At 45.4% G+C, this 26,642-nt stretch overlaps 3 protein-coding genes and 2 non-coding genes across 5 annotated transcripts; 4 read left to right on the top strand and 1 right to left on the bottom strand.

Annotated features, from left to right (window-relative positions):
• Positions 1 to 690: 690 nt before the first annotated feature.
• On the top strand, positions 691 to 772 carry LOC122033215. Its single transcript, XR_006126454.1, has one exon. It is a non-coding gene; the product is annotated as a small nucleolar RNA U54 (small nucleolar RNA).
• An 89-nt stretch (positions 773 to 861) lies between these two features.
• LOC122033216 lies at positions 862 to 941 on the top strand. The gene has a single exon (XR_006126455.1). It is a non-coding gene; the product is annotated as a small nucleolar RNA U54 (small nucleolar RNA).
• A 1,191-nt stretch (positions 942 to 2,132) lies between these two features.
• Positions 2,133 to 6,894, top strand: LOC122031071 (calmodulin-binding transcription activator 2-like). The gene is made up of 7 exons (XM_042590128.1): positions 2,133 to 2,464; positions 2,990 to 3,109; positions 4,724 to 4,839; positions 5,307 to 5,395; positions 6,001 to 6,043; positions 6,446 to 6,626; positions 6,754 to 6,894. Exons 1-7 carry the CDS (start codon positions 2,425 to 2,427, stop codon positions 6,849 to 6,851), a joined length of 687 nt encoding a protein of 228 aa, XP_042446062.1. The 5' UTR covers positions 2,133 to 2,424; the 3' UTR covers positions 6,852 to 6,894.
• A 504-nt stretch (positions 6,895 to 7,398) lies between these two features.
• On the top strand, positions 7,399 to 8,299 carry LOC122031072 (small heat shock protein, chloroplastic-like). The gene is made up of 2 exons (XM_042590129.1): positions 7,399 to 7,628; positions 7,715 to 8,299. The coding sequence occupies exons 1-2, from the start codon at positions 7,412 to 7,414 to the stop codon at positions 8,164 to 8,166; spliced, it is 669 nt and encodes a 222-aa protein (XP_042446063.1). The 5' UTR covers positions 7,399 to 7,411; the 3' UTR covers positions 8,167 to 8,299.
• A 22-nt stretch (positions 8,300 to 8,321) lies between these two features.
• On the bottom strand, positions 8,322 to 10,729 carry LOC122031070 (40S ribosomal protein S6). Its single transcript, XM_042590127.1, has 6 exons — positions 10,617 to 10,729; positions 10,373 to 10,437; positions 9,622 to 9,679; positions 9,410 to 9,518; positions 8,921 to 9,193; positions 8,322 to 8,682 (listed from the first exon to the last, which is right to left on the bottom strand). Exons 1-6 carry the CDS (start codon positions 10,620 to 10,622, stop codon positions 8,444 to 8,446), a joined length of 750 nt encoding a protein of 249 aa, XP_042446061.1. The 5' UTR covers positions 10,623 to 10,729; the 3' UTR covers positions 8,322 to 8,443.
• Between the last annotated feature and the right edge of the window lie 15,913 nt (positions 10,730 to 26,642).

Raw genomic sequence — 26,642 nt, 5'->3', positions numbered from 1 at the left:
CGGGAGGAAAACCGACCATTTGGAGGTCAGTCGACTTCCCGTGCGGTTGGTAGAAGTAGAACCACGAGGTCTCTCCCGCGGCGAACTTTTTTCCGTCATGGAAGGCCGCAGCAACACAGCCGCCGCCGGCGAGGGCCAAGCCAACTCTGTTACTTGGGTTGCTGACTTTCACCGAGAAGTCATACTCTGTTTCTGACCTTGTGAAGTTCTTGATGGCGAGGGACTTGACCGTCAGCGTTGGGGTGCTTGGATTCACGGCCGCGAAGAACGATATGGCGGCGGCGGCGGCGATGAAGAGCAAGAGCGATTCAGGAAGCGGAAGCAGGGAACCACAATGGCAAACTTTTGACTATACTTGACTCTATGGATCGGTTCGATTTGGGCCTCCGTTAATTGCCCAAATCGTCAGTCGGCGTATTATAAGTGTGTTGGATCACAACCCCCTGGCGGCTAGGGTTTCCCTGTGACCTACGGGCAACACTCCCTCTCTTGATATGCTCTTGTATTCTCCGCCGACGACGGGGAGAGGATCCATGAAGTGTCTCATCCGCTCCTCCTCCTCCTCTTCCCTGACTAACAAGTAACCGAACTACGACATGGTTTTCTCTCTGTTTTCGACCCTTCCCTGTCATCCACGATTTCTTGCCGCTTTCTTATCCATGCTTTCGATTAGTCTCTTTTGATCCGCACGGCTCGATGATTGAAGTCAACTTTTTGACAATATACGCTATTCTGAGATAGCTGAAAGCTGATAACAGAGATTATGAGAGCTGCTATGATTATTTATCTTCTTTGGGTTGATATGTTCTGTGAAATTGCAATTTTTTTTTTTTTTTTGAGATTTTGTTATATGGAGTATCCTGCTCGATGATCGAAGTCACTCTAGACATATACGCTATTCTGAGAAATCGAAAGGGCTGATAACACAGAATATGAGAGCTAATATCTGCATCTTCTTGGTCTTGTTCTTTGATATGCTTTTCGTGCAGTTCGTATTGAAATTTGTTCTGCAATTAGTTCTTTTTCTTATCTAAGATTTAGGCTGCCTTTATGTGTTTAGTCGATCTACTGTATGCTTCCTTCTGAGGAAGTTGGAAGTGCGAGCCTTTTGTTCTGTGTCTGAATTTCGACAATGGTACTTTCTCAAAATATAGTTTTCAACAGGAATTCTTGCATCGATTCGATCTTTTTGTCCATGAGAAGGTCGGTTACTCTTAAATTTTGCAAGATAAGCGCTACTCTGTCTTTGCTTAAGGTGTCTGGAAGAGATACTTTCTAGTACGCACCGTTTGGGAGGCGGTGAGGTGAGGTGAGGTTTAAAACCCTGTCTGGGAGGAATGTCCTGAGGCAGTGAGCGGACATCTTCCTTATCCATGTTCATGAAAGAAATTTTTATCTCCCGATTTGGGATGGAAGAATGGGTAAAGAAAATTAAAAAATTTTATATTCTAATTTCATTTTTATTTTATTATATTAATTTTAAAAAATATTATTTTAGTTATTTTTTTTATCTCGACGCTAATCCTGACTTATTATATTAATTTTAAAAATTATTTTTTTAAATTTTTTTAATCACAATAAAAATATTTGCAGCGTCCAATATTTGGCATCTACAATTTTAATAAATGAATTATAATTATTTGAATGTGTAAATTTTAATTAATAAATGTATATAAAATGTCTTAGGTTTTCGCCTAAGTATTTAATAAATGTGAAGTTAATTTTCTAATTTTATATATTTAAATAAACAAATAAAAAAGAAAGAAAGAAAGAATATGAATTTTTTTTTTTTTCCTTCCGTTAATGAACTTGTGCTCATCGCCTCATAGGAGGCATTTGTTTAAGACGGTAACGCCACAGTTCTATCAAAATCCTGACTAAATAATCTAGTTGGGCTGTGACTGTCACACAAATAACAGATTTCTTGGAAATCCCAGGTAGGTCCCGCCCAGGGTCCCAAGTTACGTCGAATGAGAAGACAGGTCAACCTGCGGAGTACTGCAGGTGTGGTCGAAGGAATAATTCCGTGATCCCGTAGCGACACGTACGACCGGGGAAGGGTAAAATTGTAAAAAAAAGTCGGGCACGAAAATAATTAAATAACGCATTTTAGATAGAGATGAAAAATGGGGGTTCGATCGATGCAGTGGAATTCGCCGTCTCTTCCTAATTTTGTTCCTCTATCGTTTCAGCTCGCCGGCTCGCCCCCAAGCGTTCCCTTTCGCGTCCTCGTCTTCTTCTAAGGTCGCCCCTTTTTGTCGCTCTCGATCTCTGTGCTGTCGATCGCTTCGGGCCCTGGTGATCTTTCGAGAAGTTCTGCGTGATCGGTTAGCCTCGGATTCAAGCGGGCCCTTTTAGTCGTTGAGATGGTGGGAGATTCGGCGTTTTCGGCGTTTTGAGAATCAACAACAAATCGGGGATCAGATGGCGAGTGCTAGGCGAGGTGAAGCAGATCCATCTTTTGGTGAGGAGTTTTATCTTTTTGTGGTTTTTCGCTCTTTCTTGTCTTTCGCAGTATTTGTTTTCTTCTTTATTTTGTATGCATGTGTAGATCCGTTGTCTTGTTTTTGTATGCATGTGTAAATTCGTTTGTCCATATTTAATTTTCATTTTGTCATTCTCAGTGCTTGATTGGTATGTTCATGTTTTCTATTACTTACATGGTCGATGCGAATGTAGTTTTGCTTGATTTTTATGCTCCCCTGTTCTATTACTTCCAGACGAGATCGATGCGACTATAGTTTATTTACAATCAGATAAATGCCAAAAACAAGGCATAGGAAATTAAGAAACACTGTTCTCCACTGTTACATGTTGGTGATTGTAACTACTCAAAATCCTTGGACTTATAACTGATATTTAAACGTCTGTTTGTAATGAATTTCATCTTGAACCATAATCAGAGCATTCTATGTTGACTTTCATTCTATTGTAGACGCTTGTGTCTTATTATTGTTTCTCTCTGATGAGATGATTTGCGGATGTACAGATATTGAACAATTACTTGTGGAAGCACAACATCGATGGCTACGCCCTGCTGAAATTTGTGAAATACTTCAAAACCATGGGCAATTTCGTATTGCACCAGAACCTCCAAATAAACCTCCAAGTATGAAATCAAGTTTCCGTCGTTTATTTATATATTTATGCAGAATGCGTGTGCCTCTGAACCAATAAGCGAATTTTGACTGTGCTTGAATTAGTTTTACTTTGAACAGAAAGTTGCACCGCACACGACTAAAGGACTGAAGAAACCTCTCGTTAACTTAATTCTGCCTGCCAGAAAAATGCTTCACCTCCTCGTCAACCTTTTGTTTAAGGGAATCATCAATAACTTTAGCACCTAATTCGTCCAAGACAACATCCATATTATCCTCCTTGAGTGCTTTTGCCTCAACTAAATTGTCACCCATGCCTGCAGAGGCGTTAATCTTTCAGAAATCATGCTCCATTCGCCATTCAGAAATAAGGAGAACACTCTGCCATTCAGAAACCCAGCCCCATTCGCCAACACCAAAACAAGATGCACAACCCTATGCAATCTTGAAATCCAAGGCGTAGCTCTGGCAAACACCAGAGCAAGAATTTTTCCCAAAAATATATACCCTTTTTTCTTGCCTAAATCCGCTTCTAGGTGAGTCACCGGTGAGCAGCTACTGTCGAGAAGATCTTTGATGATCTGGTGGTGAGGAGAGTTCCTAGGATTCCTGCAACACTCAGCAAGAGGTTAAAATGGGTGCCGAGATTGAACTAGGTGGGCTACTCCAACACTCAAGTTAGCACAAGGGCTGGGAGAGGAGAAAAACAATGAAGAAGAAGAGTTTAGATCTGTATGTGCAGAATAGTACCTGTTGGGGCGGGCTTCCTTTTATACCTTCTTCCACGTTTGCTTCGTGGGCAGACACTAAAACCCAACTCCGCTACCCACGTCTCTTGTCTCCCCACGTTCTCCACGCATCACAGCACCCACATTCTCCCCCCACCTCTGGAGAGTCTCAGCCTAAGCCGGGTTAGAAGAGTTGGATTTAGTCTAGTGTCTGGAGAGATTGGGTGAAACTGAGTTGGAGGGGTCTAAAGAGGTCGGATGACACCAAGCTAAGGGGGCTCGGGGTAACTTAGCTGAAGGGTCAGGCTCGATCAGGTTGTAGTTGTCAAGAGTCATTGAGTTGAAAGAGTTTGGTGGACCGAGTCGAGGAGCCAGGTGGACTGAGCTAGAGGGGTCTAGTCTTGGCTAGGATCTGCTATAGCCTTCTCTTTGACTTACATCTCCGCTTGATTTTTGATTGAGCACCTTGACCTTTGACCCGGTCATGTATGGGCTCAGGACTCCCATATCCGCCACATCACCCTTCACCAAAGAGAATTACTACATTGGCAGCAGACTCCCGAATCCTACTTACTTCAATACAAATGCTTGAAACCCAATTCAATTCCAGAAAAACAAGATGTAAACAATTCAACCCAAGTGAGCGGTCGACAATCATCCTATCCATCAACTTGAGCTATCCACAGATGACAAACTGAGATATAACCATCGCCTAAAGAAAAACAAGGGTCACCATATCCACTTAGCAGTCGAGGACCATGCTCGGCTGCCAATCCAACCCCTGACAAGGATGACAAGAGAAAAAAAACTTTCTTCTGTTGTTGCTCTTTAATTATTATTTTTTCTCTTTGTCTTTTTGTATTCCTAATGTTGAAAAACTGTCTTTTTTTCTCTTAGGTGGATCCCTATTTTTATTTGATCGAAAAGTGTTAAGGTACTTCAGGAAGGATGGTCATAACTGGAGAAAGAAAAAGGATGAAAAGACTGTTAAAGAAGCTCATGAGAGACTAAAAGTAAGTAAATTTTGTGATGGTCTATTTCCATTTTATAATAGTTTGTAATCCTTGCCTTTTGATTTTAACAAGAATAGATAGGTTAAAATGTTGGGAATTTATGTTTTCTACGTCACATGCAGACTAATTGATGCACTTTTGGGGGCATGGTCTAAGGATCTAGGTACATTTAATAATGCTATTCATATGGGAACCAATCACCCCGTGACGCATTTAAGGAATAAGTTGCCCCATGCAATGCAGAGTTTGCATCATTTTATTATCGTTTCTTGCCTTGCCTCACAGGCCGCGATGCTATCTAGAATGGTATGACATGCATGCTTGCTGAAATGGACAGTAGAATATTCAGAGATTTTGTGGAAGTTGGGGGGAAAAAATCAGTTTTGTATTTGGGGTGTAGCTCCTGAGAGAAGGATAGTTAAGTTTTAGAACCTTGATTTCAACTAAAATTAAGTTGATGGCTCCAGGTTGGAAGCGTTGATATGCTTCATTGCTATTATGCTCATGGTGAAGAGAACAAAAAATTTCAAAGACGAAGTTATTGGATGTTGAAAGAGTGAGTTCTAAATGCTTCTTTATTCTTCCAAACTATAATACTAAGACTTTCACTGCATTTCTACTTCATCAGCAAATGGCTGAAAATATTGCATATAAACAAAATTGTTATTTTTCAAAATTCATTATTTCTTTTAGAAAATCTAGAATTATTAGTATTGATGTGTTTGAGACCCATTTTTGTTTATTGTTGAATTATTTTAATATTGCGTCAAAATCCATCCAAATGAAGTACCATTGCTAAGCTGTTGAAACTTGAAAGCCTATCTCCAAGGGCCCTGGCTGATTTCAAATTGAGTGACAAGGACTTGTGTTACATTTTTCCAAGTTGTGAATGAATGAACCTTCGTCATACCTTTTCATTATATAAAATGCATTTGTAAAAGGCTATGTTCACATTGACAAATATGATGACAAACGTTAAATAGAACAACATTCTTGTCACCGTTTTAGTATTAATTTAATTTCTGACTTTTAGTATCTTCATTTGCTTTCATGTCATTTTTTTGTAGCCTTAGTGGAATCCTATATGATGCTCATGAACTTTCATAATTTTCATTATTATTTGTAAATTTTAACTATTCATTCTTCTATTTCCTGTTGCAGTAATCTCATGCACATTGTTCTCGTCCACTACCGTGAAATCAAGGTTGTATATACATTTTCATTTTACATTTTTTTTACTTTATTACTGGATACCAGTGGCTGAGGCTCCTTTGTTCAAGCTCATTCCCTATATATCCATCCTCCAACATTAATTACATAAGTAAATTACTTGCGGCCTTTAATCATTATAATTAATTTCCTAGGAATTGCATGACCATCATTCAAAATAGTTACTAAAAGCAGACGATCAAGAACCTACTCCACCACTTGTTTTGTTGTCCTTACTGCTTCTAAAACAGCTTTTGCCAGGCAATGTGCAGGAGCATCTTAGCAACTAAATTGTCAGACATTTAAGCAAAGCGATTCTGAACTCAGTTAATTTATTATATTATGGATTCAGTCATGTGGACCATATAAACTAACTCTTAACTGCAACATGAGTCAGGATAAACCAAGTCTCAGCCATACAACAAGCCTCGGCCATGCAAGAGATGCCGAAGAAGTGATACACAATTCTGCAACTTCCGACTCAACTATAAGCCAGACGCAGCCTCTTTCACAAACCATAGTTTGTGATAGCCCCAGCAGCACCTCCCACACATCAGAATATGAAGATGCTGAATCAGGTGCAACACTTGGTACATCTATCTTTTTGTTGCGCTTTCTCATAGTGTAGTTATCTAATTCATATTCCTGTGTTGCAAATCTACCACCCGAGTATCTATTTCTGCTAACACGCAACTTGCCTTTCAGCATATCCAAATTATAATTTGACGCGGCAAATAATTGTCAAACAAGTTCCAGATACGACACTTTCACTGAGATGTGGCGACATGATGATTGACGAATGATGGTGTCGACATTTTGAGCCCTTACATTCCCTTCCAACGTTGCCTATGTGAGTAATGCTCTTTCATTACATGTTTTCATGGGTTTTTTGGACCTAAATTGGGTGCTGGATGTTTCATGATTGCTTATATGGAACAACTAGTGTTTTAAACAGGCTTGGGATATAGTGAGCCCAAGGCGCAGTTTGGTCCAACGACCTGGTTGAGTTTCTTGAAGAGTTTCATGGGCCTCTATCTCTTATAGGTAAAATATAGGATGGAACTTATGCTGTAAGTCGCGACAGGTCTTAAGATAGGTTCTAACGATCAGTGGCATATAAAATAAGGAGGGCCGTTGGATATTAATCGCACGGCTGAGGCTCCACTATCTTGATCTCCTTCACTCTAGTCCACTCTAGAAAGCTCTGGTGATCACTTTCTTTGCCGCCTTTTCCCTCCTATTAATTCAGAATCCAGCTGTGCTCTTCACTCTAGAAAGCTCTGGTCTTCGCGCCACCTTCTATTTATTGCCTGCTTCTTCCTCACGAAAGTGAATCAGAATCAAGCCATCTGACAAGAGACCGATGGCCGCCTCCGCCTTGCTCGTCTCCAGGAGAGCAGCAGCCGTCAACAAGCTCCGTCCCTCTGCGGTCGCTGCTCTTTCTCGCTCCTTCACTGCCTCGACCTCCGTCGCGCCGAGTCCAGGAACTGTGGAGAGCAGCGTCGCCGTCCCCCGCCGCCGCGATGCGGCTCCGGTTCCCCGTCGTCATCGGAGTGGGGACCTCTTCCCCACCTTGGGAGGTTTTTTGGCCAAATTAAAATTAATGGATAGCAAATGATTCTTCGCTGCTAATTTTTCACTTTAACAAGATGTTCTGCTGTTGCAGATGCGTTAGATCCTTTCAACCCGCGGCGGAGCCTAATGGACGTGTTCAATATGGTGGACCAGATGTTGGATTTCCCGTTCGGGGCTGGGAGGGGAACCGCCGGCGGAGCGTGGCGCGGGTGGGACGCCAGGGAGGACGACAAGGCGTTGTATCTGAAGGTGGAAATGCCGGGACTGGGAAAGGACGACGTGCAGTTGATGGTAGAGAATAACACTTTGGTGATTAAAGGAGAGGCAGCGGAGGAGGGAGAGGAAGGCGGCGAAGTGGAACAGGGGGGAGACGAAGGAAGGGAAAGGGGGAGGCGTAGGTACAGCAGTCGCATCGAACTGCCGGAAAACGAGTACGAATTAGGAGGAGTCAAGGCGGAGATGAAGAACGGAGTGTTGCGAGTGGTGGTGCCGAAGGTGAAGCCGGAGGAGCGCAAGGACGTCCGCCATGTATCCGTCGAGTGAGCGATGCCGCCGCCGCTGCTTAGTGGATGTAATTATTCGTGCCTTAAGTCTGTGCCATCGTCGTGTCGCAAGTGTTCGTGTGATATGAGTAATAAAATAATGCGCAGTAGCTGCTTTTGGGAATATAATAAGTTGCTTAGTTTCAAAAAACGATCTACCCCAATCAAATCATTCAAAGATAATAAAGAAAAACTTAAGCAGAGCAGTCGAGTTATCTGAAACTGTCATACAGCTTTAACCATGAGCACAAGCTCATGTAACTTGGTGAATGAAATGTTTAGGCAACGATTGAAGGCTTGGAGGCAGCAGAAAGCTTGGATCTCCTCTTGGCCAAACTCTCACTTCTTCGATCACGCTGCTCCTTGAGTCTGGAGGCGAGAAGCTTTTGGTACTCGGCAGCTTCAGACTTGGCCTTGGCGATTCTCTTTTTCTTCTCAGAAATCCTGGCTCGCTTTCTTTGCAGCGTCAATGGAGTGACAAGCCTCTGAATCTTTGGCGCCTTGCTGCGTTTCTTGCCTACAAAATCATGGGCCAGAAGATAAGTGTAACCTTGTACTGGATGACCTATACGATACGGCTCAAACTGCCATCAATCGGAAAATGATGTTGCCAAACACATAAAACCTAATTAGGATGTTGTCAGCCTAACTGGTTAAATTGCTCGAGAAATAATAACAGATGTTTATAGAAAGCATAGCGTAATAAATCTCACTAATTCAGCAAAACACAATCTTACTGACTAAAAATGACTCACCAGATTTAGTTGTAAAGGTCCGGCGGTAAGTGTTGACATACTTGCGAACATCATCATCCTTGGAGAGGTTGAAAAGCTTCCGGATTTTCGAGGCCCTCTTTGGTCCTCTCATTCTAGGCTTCTCAATATCAGTCAGTCCAGGAAGATCATTCTCGCCTTTTTTAACAATGACTAAGTTTAAAACTGAAAGGTCAGGGCTAACAATGCATCCCCGAACAGATTTCCTCCTGCGCTCACCATTTCGTCTACCGTAACCTCGAAAGCAAGGTGTCCCTGCACAAGGAGATTCACATCTCATACATATATCAGGAATTGGTAAAAAGAATACTAAAGCTATTCATAGAGAAATCCAACCACAATCTCCCATACTAATTGAAGGATAACAAGAACTAAAAAATTGATTGGCAGAGCCATGTGATAGAAATTTACAACTAAGCATGCAAAGATAACTAACGACATAAAGACAGAGAAAAAAGATATGTCCTTTACCTCTGTGCAAAAGCAAACGAACACGACCTGTAGTAAGGACTCCCTGCTTCATTGGAAAACCTTGTTTGTCGCATCCTCCCATGATTTTAAAAACATAGCCCTTGAACTCCTATGGGGTATGCATATGCAAATTGGGGATTCAGTATTGAACATCAAAATACTATTATAATCTAATTGGATATTATTATTATTGCAATATAGTAGTGTCACACCTCGCCAAGAGCATCTCCACTGACTTCCTGAGATATTCTCTTGTCATAAAAAGCACGTCTGTGAACAATCAAGAAGTTATTAACTTATCGTTAAGGATCAAAATATGCATTGCTGGTCAGAAATTATAGTGTACAATACATATTTAGCAGCATGTAGTTGAGGATAAGTTTACAAACTTTGTAAAGGTTCCATGTTTGTCACAACACACTTAAAAATCTGCATATATTCCTTGCAGGCTTGCAGCTTATATGACTGATTGAGTTTAGAACAGGAAATATGCACAATATCTGTTGGATGAGAATTTCTTTCTTGTTCCTCCACTTCTTTGTTAAACTTATTTTGCTTTATGAATCCTACGTCATACAACTTATATGTTCGAAATCAACTGAATATGATGAAATTATTTCAAGCATTGGCAGAAACAAAACGATAAAGGGGAGTATAGTGGCTGAATGGGAAGACAAATTGGAGAACAAGCAAACATTTCATCAACAACCAGGTATCCAGGAATTAAACAACCAAACAAATCAAGGAACTGAATCCCCTTACTTTATTTTTGAGGGAGTAGCTTTTACTTCATACAACCGCAACAAAAAATAAAAAACATAACCAAATTTTCAGTTTGTTACTATTAAAGTATTAGAAAAAAGTGATATTTGACCACCATCAACCTCCACTTCAAAAAATAAAATGATATAAGAAAACTAGGATTTTGCAAACAAAGGTTCGAGGGATTTATCAAGAACTCACAGCTTCTGGTCGTCATCTATCTCGAGCTTCTTCTGGCACCCAGTTGTAGGATTCGCGATGTTGAACTGCAGCAATTACAAGCAAACAGTATAAAAAGTATATTAGATACTGCAAGCTTTTGCTACAATGTTGAAAAGACGGTCATTTTAACGATATTCAACAATGAACAAAGTTAAAACAGCAAAAGTAGATTGAGAAGGAAAAACCGTGCAATTGAAATTATCAGAAGAATAACGTATAGCACCTTCATCTTGAATCTAAGAATCCAAAGAGCGAGCTCGCCGCCGCTAGGGTTTCCCTCCAAAGCTTTGTGAATGTCCGTCAGATAAGTATTTAAATAAAAGACACGGGAGCATGGTGGGCCGGTTTCGGTCTAGACTGGTTATCCTGAACCGGACTGATTATTTTTTCTGCTGAGACGTTACTTAATCAAAGAAGGTAAAATAATCACGTCTTAGTCTTTTTGATTAAGTGCGTTAGCCTGATTAATTATTTTTTTCTTTGATTAGTACGTTAAAAATGAATACTTGGATTAAAAAAATAAGATAAACAAAAATATTTTTTTAACAATATAAGTCTTTATGGATCTGAGTGTTGATAGTTATAAAAAAAAGGGCAAAAAAAAAAAATACCTCTTTTTTTCAAATCTCATTTTATTTTTTTAATCAAATGGATATCCCTTTCCACTATTCATTGATAAAAAAAAAAAAAAAAACCAAGTGAGACACTGGATGATTTAGAAAAAAAATGTTTTTTTTTAAAAAAATCATAGGACAGAAATAAAAAAAAAACCTATTACTATATGAAAACTAGGGATGGCAACAGGGCGGGGCGGGGCGGGGCGGGGCCGGGTTTGTCATTCCCATCCCCGCCCCGTTTTCATTTTTTCGGGTTCAGGGATTCCCCGAACCCGAACCCGAACCCACGGGTTCGGGGATTCCCCATCCCCGCCCCATTTCTAAATTAATTTATATTATTATTATTATTATTTAATAATAATTATTAATAATAATATTAATATCAATATCAATAATATTATTATTAATAATATTTTCAAAAATTTTAATATTAATATTAACACTATTATTAGTATTTTTTAAAAAAATCATATTATTAATTATTAATATTAATAATAATAATATTCGGGGCGGGTTCGGGGATGGGGATAGTATTCCCATACCCGCCCCAAACCCGCCCCATCCCCAAAAAATCGGGGATCCCCATCCCCATTTCGGGTTTTCTCCGCGGGACCCCAAACTCGCGAGGAAAATTGTCATCCCTAATGAAAACATTAGGCGTGCCTAAAAATAAAATAAAGAGTATGCAGATGGCAATAATATTTTTCATATATAAAAATCAAATCTAATGCATATGATAATAATAAGAGAATTCAAATTTTTATAATATGAGAAAAAAAAATATTAAGACAGATCTACTTCCTATTAAGAACATTTTTATATCTTCAAGAGGCAATTTTAAATATATCAAAATTTGCCATTTTTTTTTTTTTTTTAGCTTTGTTCATCTTCTGTGCATAAGCATGTGAATAATCAACTATTGATGGTGACTGCTTTTGGCAGAAGTTAATAAAGGGGCAGATAATAATCTTGATCATGTCCGAACGCTGAGTCGACGGACGCTGAGGAGATGGTATGCTCCGCTATCTCCGACTGGTAGTGTAGCTCTCCGGTAAACCTGCAAAGAAGCCGAGTCGGGAGGGGTTTCCCGGCGACGACCCTCCGACGCTCAAGTCAGGCAACGAGAGAGGCAGAGTAATGTGGCTACAGTAAAGAGTTGTGCATACCTTTGTCGACGTCTGGGGGTCCTTATATAGGATCCCGGGAAAACGCGGGCACGCTTCCCGATGCGTGCACGCTTCCCCAAACATACCTTAACGAGCCTGTGTCAGAAAAGTACCTCTGGCGTCATTCCGCAATCGTCCGAGCATATCTCGGATGTGATGATGGAAGCTTCTACCGTATGATCCTGTGTACGGCTCGGCCGCCAACTCTGCTGCTTATCAGCGGCAGGTGTCTCGAGGATGATGTTATCCTCTGTCTCCTTTGTCCTCTTGCGTTCCCTGTCTGTTCCCGGGCCGAGCAGGTCGGCCGCTCGGCAGGAGTATTACTTCTGTCGCCAGTTATAAGTATCGGCCCGACCGGGATAACTCCCGGTCGTATGCTCGGATGAGATTGCTCCTGCCTCTGTTGCCTGGTGCCCCGGCCGAACGAACACCCCGCTCTGCCTTAAAACCTTTTTACCTTTGAGCGTCGGAAACCCGACCCTCAGTCGGGTTGTCTTCATTCGGTTCAGGGGATTCACGGTCCGTCGGCCTGCATAGCCCGAACGGTCGGCCCGCTTCGTCCGGTCGGCCAATCTCAGGGTTGAATCTCTTGACCTTTGACCTCCACGTGTCGTTGACCTTCCGCCAATGAGGATCCCCCGTCCTTATCATCGGATCACATGTCTCTCCTTCAAGTCTAGTCGAAGAAGGCGCTAAGTCCAACTGACTGGACCGCCGGTCAGCCTGAGTGATACCACCCTTCCACTCGGGAATAATCCTCAAAACGGTCGCTCGGGCACTTTCGAGCGCTGGCTTTGCTACCGTGTCGATGGTCCTCGCTGACGACCTTCGGATCTCCTCGGGATTCGTGCAAATCTTCTCCATTAAGACCGAGCACGCGCGCTATGCGCCGTAATGGCGTTCATTAAATGTGCCCTTATGGCCTGATGCCATGTGGCACCTCTGTTGGCGTCATTGTACGGTTCGGCGATGCGTTCGATGGGACATCGACGTTTTGAAATGAACGGCCCGATGGGGGCCTCGGTTCCTATGACCTGCATCGGACGGTCGAGGCCGATCGGGCCCGACCATATAAAGCTGTCACCTTCCTTTCCCGTCACACCTTTGCCTCCGCGTGTTCCGCCGCCTTCCTTTGGTGCTTCAGCATTCCGGCGACTCCGCCTCACTGTTCTCCGACGATTCCCCGCCATCTTCCCTCGATCCCCAGCCTCTTCGTAAGGTTCCTCCACCTTTCCTCTCTGTTTTCTTCGTCTTTTTTGTCGAGTTCTAGTCTTCTAGTCGTTGTCCCTTTCATCTTCTCCTTGCCTTGTGTCATTTCCTATTTACTTTGCCTTTGCTTTCTTGCCCGATCGGATAATGGCCAGTTCATCCCGACCCATAGATCCCGCTTTAGGTCCTTGGTATACTACCTTGGAATCTCGCTTCGACCGGCGTGACGCTGAGGCTTTGCTTGATGGTTTTGACGTTCCGTCTGACCTCGAACTTATTCTACCCTCACCAACCGCTCAGCCTCACAAACCGCCGAGCGGAGCCATCTGTTTTTTCCGCGACCAATTCACAGCCGGTCTACAGTTTCCTCTTCACCCCTTCTTTGCCGATGTTTGCAACTTCTTTGGTCTTCCGCTCGCCCAACTAGTTCCCAACACTTTCCGTCTTTTGTGTGGAGTGGTTGTACTGTTTAAGATACACCGCATCCCTCTCTGACCGAAATTTTTTTACTATTTTTATTATCCCAAGCAGTCCGAGCTAGGTACCTATTTATTCCAGGCTCGGCCCGGTCTAGTCTTCTTTGATAAACTTCCTTCCTCCAATAAACACTGGAAGGAGTATTACTTCTATCTCCGTCTCCCCGAGTGGGCTTCCTTCCGAACCAAATGGTAGGTCGGGCCGCCTACCTCTCCCGAGCTAAAAAGATATAAGAGCCGACCGGACTATCTCGAGGCCGCGAATCTGCTTGCCGGTTTGAAGCTCGATTTCAACAAGCTTCTGCCTGAAGGCGTGCTGTATATATTCGGCCTGAGTCCGAGCCGCACTCCACTTCCGAGCAGCTTCGGTAAACATTTCACTTGCACAAATACTTTGAGTGCTAACTGATTTTTTCTTTTTTCTTTGCAACAAATATCGTCATGGAGTCTGTGATGCTCGGGATTTTGAAGAGGAAAGTCGAGGTGCTCGAGGCGGCAGCCGCCAAAGAGATGGAGCGACAGGGCATCACTCCGATCGGCTCTCATGAGGGTGAGAGCGAGACACATACGGAAGAGTCAGCCGCTTAGGCCTCCCCCATGGAGGTGACGGGAGGCAATACTTCAAACAGGGAGCTAGCCGTGCAAGAGGAAGGCTCCGGTCAGGAAGATGAGCAGCCACTTAGACAAAAGAGGCATCGGACGGATACACCTTTGCGATCGGCTACTTCTGCTGTTCGCGTATCCGAGCAGGTGGGGTCCGATTCTCTTGGGAAAACTCCAATGGTGGAGGCATTATCCTCCGATCGGACTTCGTCGCAACTAAACTTGCCCGCCAACCCTATTGAGGCGGTGCCGGTCAGCGCTCTTCCACCTGCCCCCAGCCGGATCCAGCGTTCGGTTATCTTGTCCAAATTCTCCGCCCTGGCCTCTGCTCCTTCTGCATCTGCTCACACGTCTCCCGGTCGGAGTCGCACAATCAGGGCCACCCTGCATCTTCCCACTGAGGAACTTTTGCCCGAGTCTGATCGACCGACTGCGCCCGAGCATATGATCACCATGAAGGGGCCTCTCGTCGAGATGTGGGCCGATGCTTGGGCCTGAGTCGCGATGATTCCGCTCGGTAAACTAGCCAACAGCCATATGCAGTAGGCCACTGGGGTAAGTGTGTTTTCCTCCGAAGTTCTTAACGTCTTCTTTCCGATCGGCTATCAATACTCCTGTTTATGTCAGAGATGGGTGGAGGAGATTGTTGTCTCCAATCGGCTGGCCATGTTGGACGAAGAGCAGAAGAGGCTAAAGAGTTCTGGCGGCGCCCCCTCCCAGGGTCCCTCATATGCCGAGCTGCAAAAAGAGCTCAAAAAGACCCAAGATTTATTGGAGGCGGAGCGAAAGAAGACGGCTGACCAGGCCCATACTCTGGCTGAACTCGAAAGACAGGTCAAGACACTTGACCGGAAAATAAGCCTAGCCACCGATCGGAAGAAAACGGCCATCGCCGATCTGGAGAAGAAAAACGTCGAAGCGCGGGGCCTGGAGCAACGAGTTAAGGAGTTGGTGGAGCAGCTGGACGGCGAGAAGGCGAGCCGCTCGAGTGAAGTGATCAAGCATAAGGACGAACTGAAGAACTTGCAGGAGGCTCTTGAAGCTTCTCAAGCTGTCTTCAAGGAGTATCAAGAGGCCGAGCCAGGCCGGGTCGCAGCACTGAAGCAGCAGCACATCCGCTCGAACGAATTCTCTGAGAAGGTCTGCGAGCGGATGTATACCGCCTTTGAGTTGGCCATTACCGCCACGACTGACTACCTAAAGTCTAAGGGTCAGCTTCCCGACTCCACAACCATCCCGGCTGAAGACTACGTGGCGCTCCTCTCTTCCATCCCGAAGACCGTTTATGATTTCATCGAGTAGTGTTTCTTGTAACCCTTCCGATCGGCTCTAAGAGCCTGAATTTTAATGAAGATATGCCGTCTTTTTATTAGCTTACTTTTTTTTTGTCAATACTTGTGTCTTCCGATCGGAGCGCGAACTACCTCCGTTCGCGTCTTCACTTTTTCTTCTCGTTAATCGTTTCTCGTCTTGCTTTGCTTTCCCAAGGAATTTTTCACGAAGTATTCCCTGTAACTAGGTCGTTCGCCTGAACACCCCCCACTTCTTTAAATGGAATTCCCGCTAGGTGTTCGCGAAGTACATTTGGTAACTTGGCCGAACGGCCGCTCGACTCTAGGTTCTAACGTCGGAGCTTGACGATCTTCCGGCCGAGGGTTTATAGTCGCCGGTTCGACTCTAGGTTTTAACGTCGGAGCTCGACGGTCTTCCGACCGGAGGGTTTATAGTCGTCGGTCCGACTCTAGAGTTTAACGTCGCCGCTCGACGGTCTTCAAGCCGGGGGGGTTTATAGTCCCCGGTCCAACTCTAGAGTTTAACGTCGCCGCTCGACGGTCTTCAAGCCGGGGGGTTTATAGTCGCCGGTCCTACTCTAGAGTTTAACGTCGCCGCTCGACGGTCTTCAAGCTGGGGGGTTTATAGTCGCCGGTCCGACTCTATGGTTTAACGTCGGAGCTCGACGGTCTTCCGGTCTAGGGTTTATAGTCGCCGGTTCGACTCTAGGGTTTAACGTCGGAGCTCGACGGTCTTCCGACCGGAGGGTTTATAGTCGCCGATCCGACTCTAGAGTTTAACGTCGCCGCTCGACGGTCTTCAAGCCGGGGGGGGGTTTATAGTCGCTGGTCCGACTCTAAAGTTTAACATCGCCGCTCGACGGTCTTCAAGCCGGGGGGGTTTATAGTCGCCGGTCCGACTCTAGAGTTTAACGTCGCCGCTTGACGGTCTTCAAGCCGGGGGGTTTATAGTCGCCGGTCCGACTCTAGAGTTTAACGTCGTCACTCGACGGTCTTCCGGCCGAGGGTTTATAGTCGCCGGTTTGACTCTAGGGTTTAACGTCGAAGCTCGACGGTCTTCCGACCGGAGGGTTTATAGTCGCCGGTCCGACTCTAGAGTTTAACGTCGCCGCTCGACGGTCTTGAAGCCGGGGGGTTTATAGTCGCCGGTCCGACTCTAGGGTTTAACGTCGGAACTCGACGGTCTTCAATAATGAGCTTATAGCTCGGATAATATACGCCCGGCCGAATGGCACGGGGTCTTCGCCATCGAGCCTATGGCTCGGATAATATACTCCCGGTCGAACGGCACGGGGTCTTCGCCATCGAGCCTATGGCTCGGATAATATACTCCCGGCCGAACGGCACGGGGTCTTTGCCATCGAGCCTATGACTCGGATAATATACTCCCTCCCGGCCGAACGAACGGGGTCTTCATCATGCCTTTGTACAACTATCCGCTGGGCGCACAATGCTCATGCCTTTGTTTTGTTCTTATAACTTTCATTCCTGCAGCCAAAAGATACATCCGAACAGAATAATCATGAAAATATATTATATCGGCGCACCTTTCATCCGACCCGATAGAGATGGAGATGGTTTGCGCTACATGGCCTACCCAGCCGCCGTCCATCCTTATCCTCCAAGTAGTAGGCTCCATATCGGAGCTTCTCGACGACCTTGAAGGGTCCCTCCCAAGGAGCCTCCAGCTTGCCCACGTCACCGACCGGCTTCACTTTCTTCCAGACCAAGTGCCCACCTGGAATGCTCGAGGAATTACGCGGCGGTTGTAGTTCTGCTTCATTCTTTGCCTGTAGGTTATCAGCCGAACGGACGCTTTGGCTCGCTCCTCGTCGATCAAGTCCAATTCTAGCTGCCTCCGCTCGGAATTATCTTCGTCGTAGTTCTTTATCCAGACGGACTCCACGCTGACTTCGACTGGGACGACCGCCTCGCCTCCATACACTAGGTGGAACGGTGTTATTCTCGTTCCCTCCTTTGGGGTCGTGCGGATGGCCCATAAGACTCCCGGTAGCTCGTCCACCCAGCTTCCTCCCATGTGGTCGAGCCGAGCCCGAAGAATTCGGAGTATCTCCCAATTGGCTACTTCGGCTTGACCATTGCTTTGGGGATACGCCACAGACGTGAAGTGCTGCTCAATGTCATATCCCTTACACCATTTCTCGAGCTGATTTCTGACGAACTGTCGTCCGTTGTCCGACACGAGCCGACGCGGAATGTCGAACCGACAGATGATGTTTTACCAAATGAATTTCTTGACCATGTGCTCGGTTATCTTGGCCAATGACTCAGCCTCCACCCACTTGGAGAAGTAATCAACTAGCACCAACAGGAACTTCCGTTGTCCGATCGCCATAGGGAAAGCTCCTACGATATCCATGCCCAACTGGTCGAATGGGCAAGACACTGTGGACGATTTCATTCCTTCCGTCGGCCTATGAGAACTACTATGGTACTTCTAACAAGAGAGACACGTTGCGACGGTCCGAGCAGCGTCCTCATGTAGCATTGGCCAGAAGTATCCGGCCAGCAGGATCTTCCTAGCCAAAGACCGGCCGCCCGGATGACCTCCGCAAGATCCTTGGTGTACCTCCTGGAGAATGTACTCGGCGTCTTCCGAGCTGACACACTTCAGCAAAGGTCGGGAGAACGCCTTTTTGTAAAGTTGATCTCCGATGAGCTTGAATCGGCCGACTCTCCTCCTTAGTAGTTGAGCCTCGTCCCGATCGGACGGTGTGGCCCCGGAGCGCAGAAACTCCATGATGGCTGTTCTCCAATCGCTTGGGAATGTGAGGCCCTCCATCCGGTCTATGTGCACTACCAAGGATACTTGCTCGATTGGTTGCTGGATGACGACCGACGATATCGAGCTTGCGAGCTTGGCTAATTCATCCGCCGCTTGGTTCTCCGCTCGAGGTATTTTCTGGACCACCACCTCGGTGAAGCTAGTCTTGAGTTTTTCAAAGACGTCTGCGTACAACTTGAGTCTTGCATTGTTTATCTCGAAGGCACCCATGAGTTGTTGAGCGGCTAGTTGGGAATCTGAGTGAATCATCACCTGGCTGGCTCCAACATGCCGTACAACCTACAATCCGGCTATGAGGGCTTCGTACTCAGCCTCATTATTTGTTGTCCGATAGTCCAGCCGGACGGACAAATGCATCCGCTCTCCTTGAGGTGAAAGCATCAGAATCCTAATTCCGCTTCCGAGTCGAGTGGACGATCCGTCCACATATTTTCCATGTAGCTTCGGGCTCGGGCTTTTGTACCTCGGTCATGAAATCTGCCAAGGACTGTACTTTGATCGCCGAGTAGGGTTGGTATTGGATGTCAAATTCGCTCAGCTCTGTCGTCCACTTGATGAGTCATCTGGATGCTTCAGGGGGTTCAGGAGTACCCTTACTAGCGGGCTATTCGTCATCACAATAATGGTGTGCGCCAAAAAGTAAGGGCGCAACCTCCGAGCGGCAAGGACCAAGGTGAAAGCCAACTTCTCGAGACCGGTGTAGCGAGACTCAGTATCCTTTAAGATATGATTTAAAAAGTACACTGGTTGCTCCTCACCGCTCAGCATTACTAATGCTGAGCCCACAGCATGCTCAGTTGATGATAAATAAATGCGGAGCGGCTCACCTACGGTTAGTTTGGCCAACACGGGGTAAGGAATTCAGATAAGTCTTCAATTCCTCAAACGCCCGATCGCACTCCTCGTCCCATTGAAACTTGGTGGCTTTACGAAGAATCTTGAAAAATGGCAAGCTCCGGTCGGCGGTCTTAGAGATAAATCTTGATAGTGTCGTTATCCGACCGGTGAAACGCTGTACCTCTCGAAGATTTCTAGGAGCCGGCATGTCCTGCAATGCTTTTATCTTGCTGGGGTTCGCCTCTATGCCCTGCTCAGTCACAATGTAACCCAGGAAGCGCCCGCCTTTTGCTCTGAACAGGCACTTCTGAGGGTTAAGTTTGACATCATATCTTCTCAATGTTTGGAAGGTCTCCTCCATGTCCGCGTAGAGATCGGCCGCCCGGAAGGACTTGATAAGTATGTCGTCCACGTACACTTCCAAGTTGCGTCCGATCTGCTCCCTGAAGACCTTGTTCATCAGGCGCTGGTAGGTGGCTCCTCCGTTCTTCAGCCCGAACGACATTACATTGTAGCAATAGGTGTCGTCCGCCGTGACGAAGTTGACTTTCTCTTGGTCTTCTCTGGCGAGCGGCACTTGATGGTAGCCTTGGTATGCATCCAGCATGCATATCATCTCGCACCCGCCCGTGGAGTCCACCAGTTGATCGATCCGGGGCAGGGGGTAAAAGTCCTTCGGGCATGCCTTGTTCAAGTCTCGGAAGTCGATGCAGACTCTCCACTTGTTGCCCGGCTTGGAGACCAGAACCACATTGGCAAGCCAACTCGGGAATTGCACTTCCCTTATGTGGCCGGCCTCTAGAAGTTTTTCGACCTCCGCCCGAATGATTACATTCTGCTCCGCGCTGAAGTCCCTCTTCCTTTGCTTCACCGGACGTGAAGTTCATGCTGCGCTACGCTTGGCAAGACCCTTGGCAGCTCATGGGTCGACCAAGCGAAGACGTCACAGTTTCGCTGGAGGCATTTGATCACCTTTTCCTTCTGCCTCTCCTCCAGATCGGATGCTATGAAGGTGGTGGCCTCCGGTCGGGAAGAGTCAATCTGCACCTCCTCTTTCTCTTCATAAACCAAAGAAAGAGGTTTCTCGGTTATAATATTTACCTCTACTCGCGGCACCTTCCGAGCGGACTTGGATTCGGCTCGGACTTGTTGGTTGCTACTTGAAAAACCTAGAGGTTCCACGGTACAAAAATTTTGTACAAAGGTCTGAACCTTTTCCTAGCTACCATGTGTTCTTTTAAATTAAATTTTGGATCACCTGCGGAACTTAACACGTTTGATCCAAAACTTAATTTATTCGTTCTTTTAGGTTTTGACTTGGGTCTCCTGCGGAACTTAACACGTTCGACCCAAATCACCTTAAGTTATTAATTCCATTAAATATTAATTTCCATAATTGGTTCCCAGTACTGATGTGGCGAGGCACATGACCTTCTTGGATATGGGAGCAACCACCACCAACTAGACAAAACCTTTTATGGAAAGCTAATATTTAATTTCCTAAAATAACTTTAGGTTAACCGAAAAGAACAATCAAATCACAAGGGAAAAAAAAACACAACATCGAAAAACATATTCGAAATACTAGAATCGCATGCCTCTTGTATTTGGTATTATTTCCAAAAATAACTAGTATGATGCGGAAAGAAAAATTACTAGTTATACCTTTTAGAAAGACCTCTTGATCTTCTACCGTATTCCTCTTCTAACCTCGGGCATTGTGTGGGCAACGATCTTCCGAGATGAGAAACCACCAAAGCACCTTCTTTTCCTTTCTTCAAATTTCGGCCAAGCACAAAGCTTCCAAAAGATGAAGATCTTTTCCACTAACCAAGCTCCAAGGGATGTAAGTTTTCTCTCCTTCTTCCTCAAGCTAGATCCGGCCACCAATTAAAACTCCATGAGCATGAAGAGGTTCGGCCACAAAGAGAAGAAGAAAGGGCCGGCCACACCACCAAGGAAAAGAGAGAGAAAAATAGAATAGAGTCCTTCGCCTTGAAGCCTCCTCTACCCCCTCTTTTATAATCCTTGGTCTTGGCAAATAAGGAAAATTTAATAAAAACTTCCTTAATTCTTTTGCCATGAAAAGGAAAAATTTATTTAATTAAAAATAATTTTTCTTCTCCAATTTATTTGGCCGGCCACACCATAAAATTTCCAAGCAAATAAAATTTTAAACACAAATTAAAACTTCCTTATTTGCTTCCAGAAATTTATAAAATTTCTCCAATAATTTTTATTCCTTCATGATTGGTTTATAAAAAGGAATTTGAATAAATTAAAATCTTTCTTTTAAACATGTGGATAAAATGAAAGTTATCTCTAAAAATTAAAGTCTCTTTTAATCTACAAATAAGGAAAGATATCAAATCTTTTCTTAATCTTTTGTAGAAACTTATAAAAGAGAATATTTAATTTTAAACTCTCTTTTAAATCATGAACATGGTTAAAAAGGAAAGTTTTCTTAAAATTTAAAATCCTCCTTTAATCAACAAATAAGGAAAGATTTCAAATTTTAAACTCTCTTTTAAACATGTAGATGATTTACAAATAAGGAAAGTTTTACCAAAATTAAAATCATCCTTTTAAACTACAAATAAGGAAAGAGATTAATCTCTTCTCTTAATCTTTTGTAGAAAGTTATAAAAGGAAATTTTTAATTTTTTAAACTCTCTTTTAAAATCATGATATCCACATAAGAAATAATTTTAATAAAAATCCTTTTTAATATTCTAGTGGCCGGCCACATAAGCTTGGGACCCAAGCTTTGGCCGGCCACCTACATGACTCATCCACTTGATCTTGGCCGGGCCTAGCTTGGGTTCCAAGCTAGCTTGGCCGGCCCCATTGGATGGGTAAGAAGGTGGGTATGCGGTGGGTATAAATCTCTATATACTAGAGGCTACGATAGGGACCGAGAGGAGGAATTGGTTTTGGTCTCCCGATGAAATTAAGCATCCCGTGTTCGCCCCGAACACACAACTTAATTTCATAAATAATAATTCATTCCACTAAAGAACTATTATTGAACTACCGCACCAATCCCAAATTACATTTTGGGCTCCTTCTTATTATGAGTGTGTTAGTCTCCCTGTGTTTAAGATAACAAATGTCCACTAATTAAGTAAGTTACTGACAACTCACTTAATTAATATCTAGCTCTAAGAGTAGTACCACTCAACTTTATCGTCATGTCGGACTAAGTCCACCTGCAGGGTTTAACATGACAATCCTTATGAGCTCCTCTTGGGGACATTCTCAACCTAGATTACTAGGACACAGTTTCCTTCTATAATCAACAACACACACTATAAGTGATATCATTTCCCAACTTATCAGGCTTATTGATTTATCGAACTAAATCTCACCCATTGATAAATTAAAGAAATAAATATCAAATATATGTGCTTGTTATTATATTAGGATTAAGAGCACACACTTCCATAATAACTGAGGTCTTTGTTTCTTTATAAAGTCAGTATAAAAGGAACGACCTCAAATGGTCCTACTCAATACACTCTAAGTGTACTAGTGTAATTATATAGTTAAGATAAACTAATACCTAATTACACTACGACCTTCCAATGGTTTGTTCCTTTCCATCTTGGTCATGAGCTACTGTTTATAATTTATAAGGAACTGATAACATGATCTTCTGTGTGTGGCACCACACACCATGTTATCTACAATATAAATAAATTGAGCAACTACATTTATCATAAATGTAGACATTTGACCAATGTGATTCTTATTTCTATATAAATGTTTATACCAAAAGCTAGGCTTTTAGTATACACTCTAACAGGACCATCTCCACATAGCATCTCCGAGCCGCCAGTTGATCTCCCCGCACCTCCCCTACTCGATCTTCCACCGGAAACTTGATCTTCTGGCAGAAGGTAGAGACGACCGCCCGGAACTCGTTGAGCGCCGGTCGTCCCAAAATAACATTGTACGCCGAAGGAGCATCAACCACAATGAAGCTTGTGGTCCTCATCCTTCTGAGCGGCTCTTCTCCCAGCGATATAGCTAGCCAAACTTGGCCAACCAGCAAGACTTCGTTTCCCGTGAATCCGTTGAGGGGGGTCGTCATTGGCAGTAGTTCAACTCGGTCGATTTGCAGTTGGTCGAAGGCCTTCTTGAATATTATGTTGACCAAGTTGCCTGTGTCAATGAAAATGCGGTGAATAGTATAATTGGCTATTACCGCTCGAATGATCAGGGCGTCATCGTGAGGGACTTCAACTCCTTCGAGGTCCCTGGGCTCGAAGCTGATCTCGGGTCCGCTTGCCCTTTCCTGGCTATAACCCACCGCGTGGATCCTCAGCTGCCGTGCGTGTGCCTTTCTGGCTCTATTGGAATCTCTGCCGGTCGGGCCTCCGACGATGATGTTGATCTCTCCCCGAGATGCGTTGCCCCTATTTTCCTCCTCCCAAGCGGAGGGTCGAGGTCGTTCGTGTGATGCCCGATGGTGAGCTCCGGGCTGCTAACGATGATGCCGCTCGGGAGATCTCCTTTATATCCTTTGAACGGGGCTCCGTTGTCGGTGTTGCCGGTCTGGTGAAGGCGATCGGCGGCGGTAACTCCTCGGCGCGGGATAAGCGATGGGGGTGAGGCTCCAACAGTCGCGGGGTATTGTGAGTAGCCGACTGGTGGAGTGAACAAAACATCGGGGTCCATACCTTCCCCCTGGGCTTGGGACGATCAACCGCGACTTGCTGGACGGCGTGCGACCGAGTGTGCTGATGAGGACGGGCGGCTTCAGCTCTCGGTCCTCTAGGTGGCTGGTGACTGATGGGCTGCTTCCGCTCGACGGGAGCTGGTTGGTCACTCTGGGCTTCTTTTCTTCTCGCCGCCTGGGCTTCCTCCACATTAATGTATTCATTGGCTTTATGCAGCATGTAGTCGTAGTCCCGCGGCGGCTTCCGGATGAGCGAGCGGAAGATGTCATCGTCCACGAGCCCTTGCGTGAACGCGTTCACCATTGTTTCCGAGGTGACCGTTGGAATGTCCATGGCCACCTGGTTGAAGCGCTGAATGTACGCTCGGAGCGGCTCCCTCACGCCTTGCTTGATGGTAAACAGGTTAACGCTTGTCTTTTGGTGGCGCCTGCTGCTTGCAAAATGATGGAGGAACGCCGTTCGGAATTCCTTGAAACTTGTGATGGAGCCGTCCGACAGTCTTCGAAACCACCGGTGCGCCGATCCCGAAAGCGTGGTGAGGAACACTCGACATTTTACACCATCTGTGTACTGATGCAGAGTGGCGGTACTGTCGAACTTACCCAGGTGGTCGTCTGGGTCGGTTGTCCCGTTGTACTCCCCGATCGTAGGGGGCACATAATGCCTCGGCAGTGGATCGCGAAGAATGGCATCTGAGAACTGCCGGTTGGTCCGCTCGGGAGACGCGTCCGATCGGGGCGCCTTTCCTTTTCTAACGTCCCGGATGGGTGCTTCGTCCGATGAAGATCGCTTATCTTGGTTAGCTTGTGCTACCTCCGAGGGCGTCTGGAACAGAGCCCGATGAAAAGGTATCGGGGCGGGCGGCGCCCCCATCTGAGTGTCGGCCGGCCCCTTGTTTTGCCCCCATATTGAGAGCTGCTCCCGCCTGTCTTCGGGTGGCGCTCGGCCACCCGAGGCTGATGTCGCCTGCTGCGCTGCGCGCTCAGCCTGAGCTTTTTGTTGTTGCTCCACGATTTTTGCGGCTCGCGCTTGGACGAGTGCCTCGAGCTCTTCAGGAGAGAGCATTACCAGAAATTGACATCCAGCTTCTTCCATCTCCTTGGCTCGGATTCATGTGCGTTCCCACAGACGGCACCAATTTGATCCTGTCCGAGCGCTGAGTCGACGGACGCTGGGGACGTGACACGCTCCGCGGTCTCCGACTGGTGGTGTAGCTCTCCGGCGAACCTACAAAGAAGCCGAGCCGGGAGGGGTTTCCCGGCGACGGCCCTCCGACGCTCAAGTCAGGCAACGAGAGAGGCAGAGTAATGTGGCTACAGTAAAGAGTTGCGCATACCTTCGTCGGCATCTAGGGGTCCTTATATAGGATCCCAAGGAAACGCGGGCACGCTTCCCGATGCGTGCACGCTTCTCCAAACATACCTTAACGAGCCTGTGTCAGAAAAGTACCTCTGGCGCCATTTCGCAATCGCCCGAGCATATCCCGGATGTGACGGTGGAAGCTTCCACCGTATGATCCTGTGTATGGCTCGACTGCCAACTCTGCTGCTTGTCGGCGGTAGGTGTCTCGAGGATGATGTTATCCTCTGTCTCCTTTGTCCTCTTGCGTTCCCTGTCTGTTCCCGGGCCGAGCGGGTCGGCCGCTCGGCAGGAGTATTACTTATGTCGCCGGTTATAGGTATCGGTCCAACCGGGATAACTCCCGGCCGTATGCTCGGATGAGATTGCTCCTGCCTATGTTGCCTGGTGCCCCGGCCGAACAGACATCCCGCTCGGCCTTAAAATCTTTTTACCTTTGAGCGTCGGAAACCCGACCCCCAGTCGGGCTGTCTTCATTCGGTTCAGGGGATTCACGGCCGGTCGGCCTGCATAGCCCCAACGGTCGGCCCGCTTCGTCCGGTCGGCCAGTCTTAGGGTTGAATCTCTTGACCTTTGACCTCCACGTGTCGTTGACCTTCTGCCAATGAGGATCCCCCATCCTTATCACCGGATCAAATCTGAATTAGTTTTTTACTTCAAGATAAAAAATAAAGTCTTAGTTAGTAAGGAAGAATATGAAAAGTTTTCATTTGTTATATCTCAATTTGTTAGAGTAATATTTGTTTTTTATAGTTAATTTCATCAAAGTAAACACAAAAGATGATTGAACCTGAACGTGTGTGAACTTAAAAAGGCCTCATGTTTGCATGAGTGGACAAAAATGATTTAGTTGAGTGTTTTTCTTTGTCACGTCGTTTTGGATTGTTTTGCTAGAAGAATCTAACACGTCTTTTCCTTTTCTCATGATGACTAGGATTACTATGCTGAGATGGTAAAGTGAGTGTGGGACCCAAGCAACCAAGTCATCATGGTAATCTTGACCTTGTATAAGTTTCCAAGCAAGCTAAAGTCATTAGACGACAACAAGAAAGTGAACTAATTAAAATGATTACTAACGAAGATAAGAAAACAAGCAACATTAAGCCATCATGTCAAGTTAGACCTCAAATCAAAGATTTATTTTGTAATGAGTCATCGTGCATGTATAATATAATATATGAACACACTTAAATGATCTCCTC

This window comes from Zingiber officinale, chromosome 11A (assembly GCF_018446385.1).
Source record: "Zingiber officinale cultivar Zhangliang chromosome 11A, Zo_v1.1, whole genome shotgun sequence".
Classification (NCBI taxonomy): Eukaryota; Viridiplantae; Streptophyta; class Magnoliopsida; order Zingiberales; family Zingiberaceae; genus Zingiber; species Zingiber officinale.
Note: the sequence above shows the minus strand (reverse complement) of the source record. Positions and strands in the feature narration are given on the sequence as shown.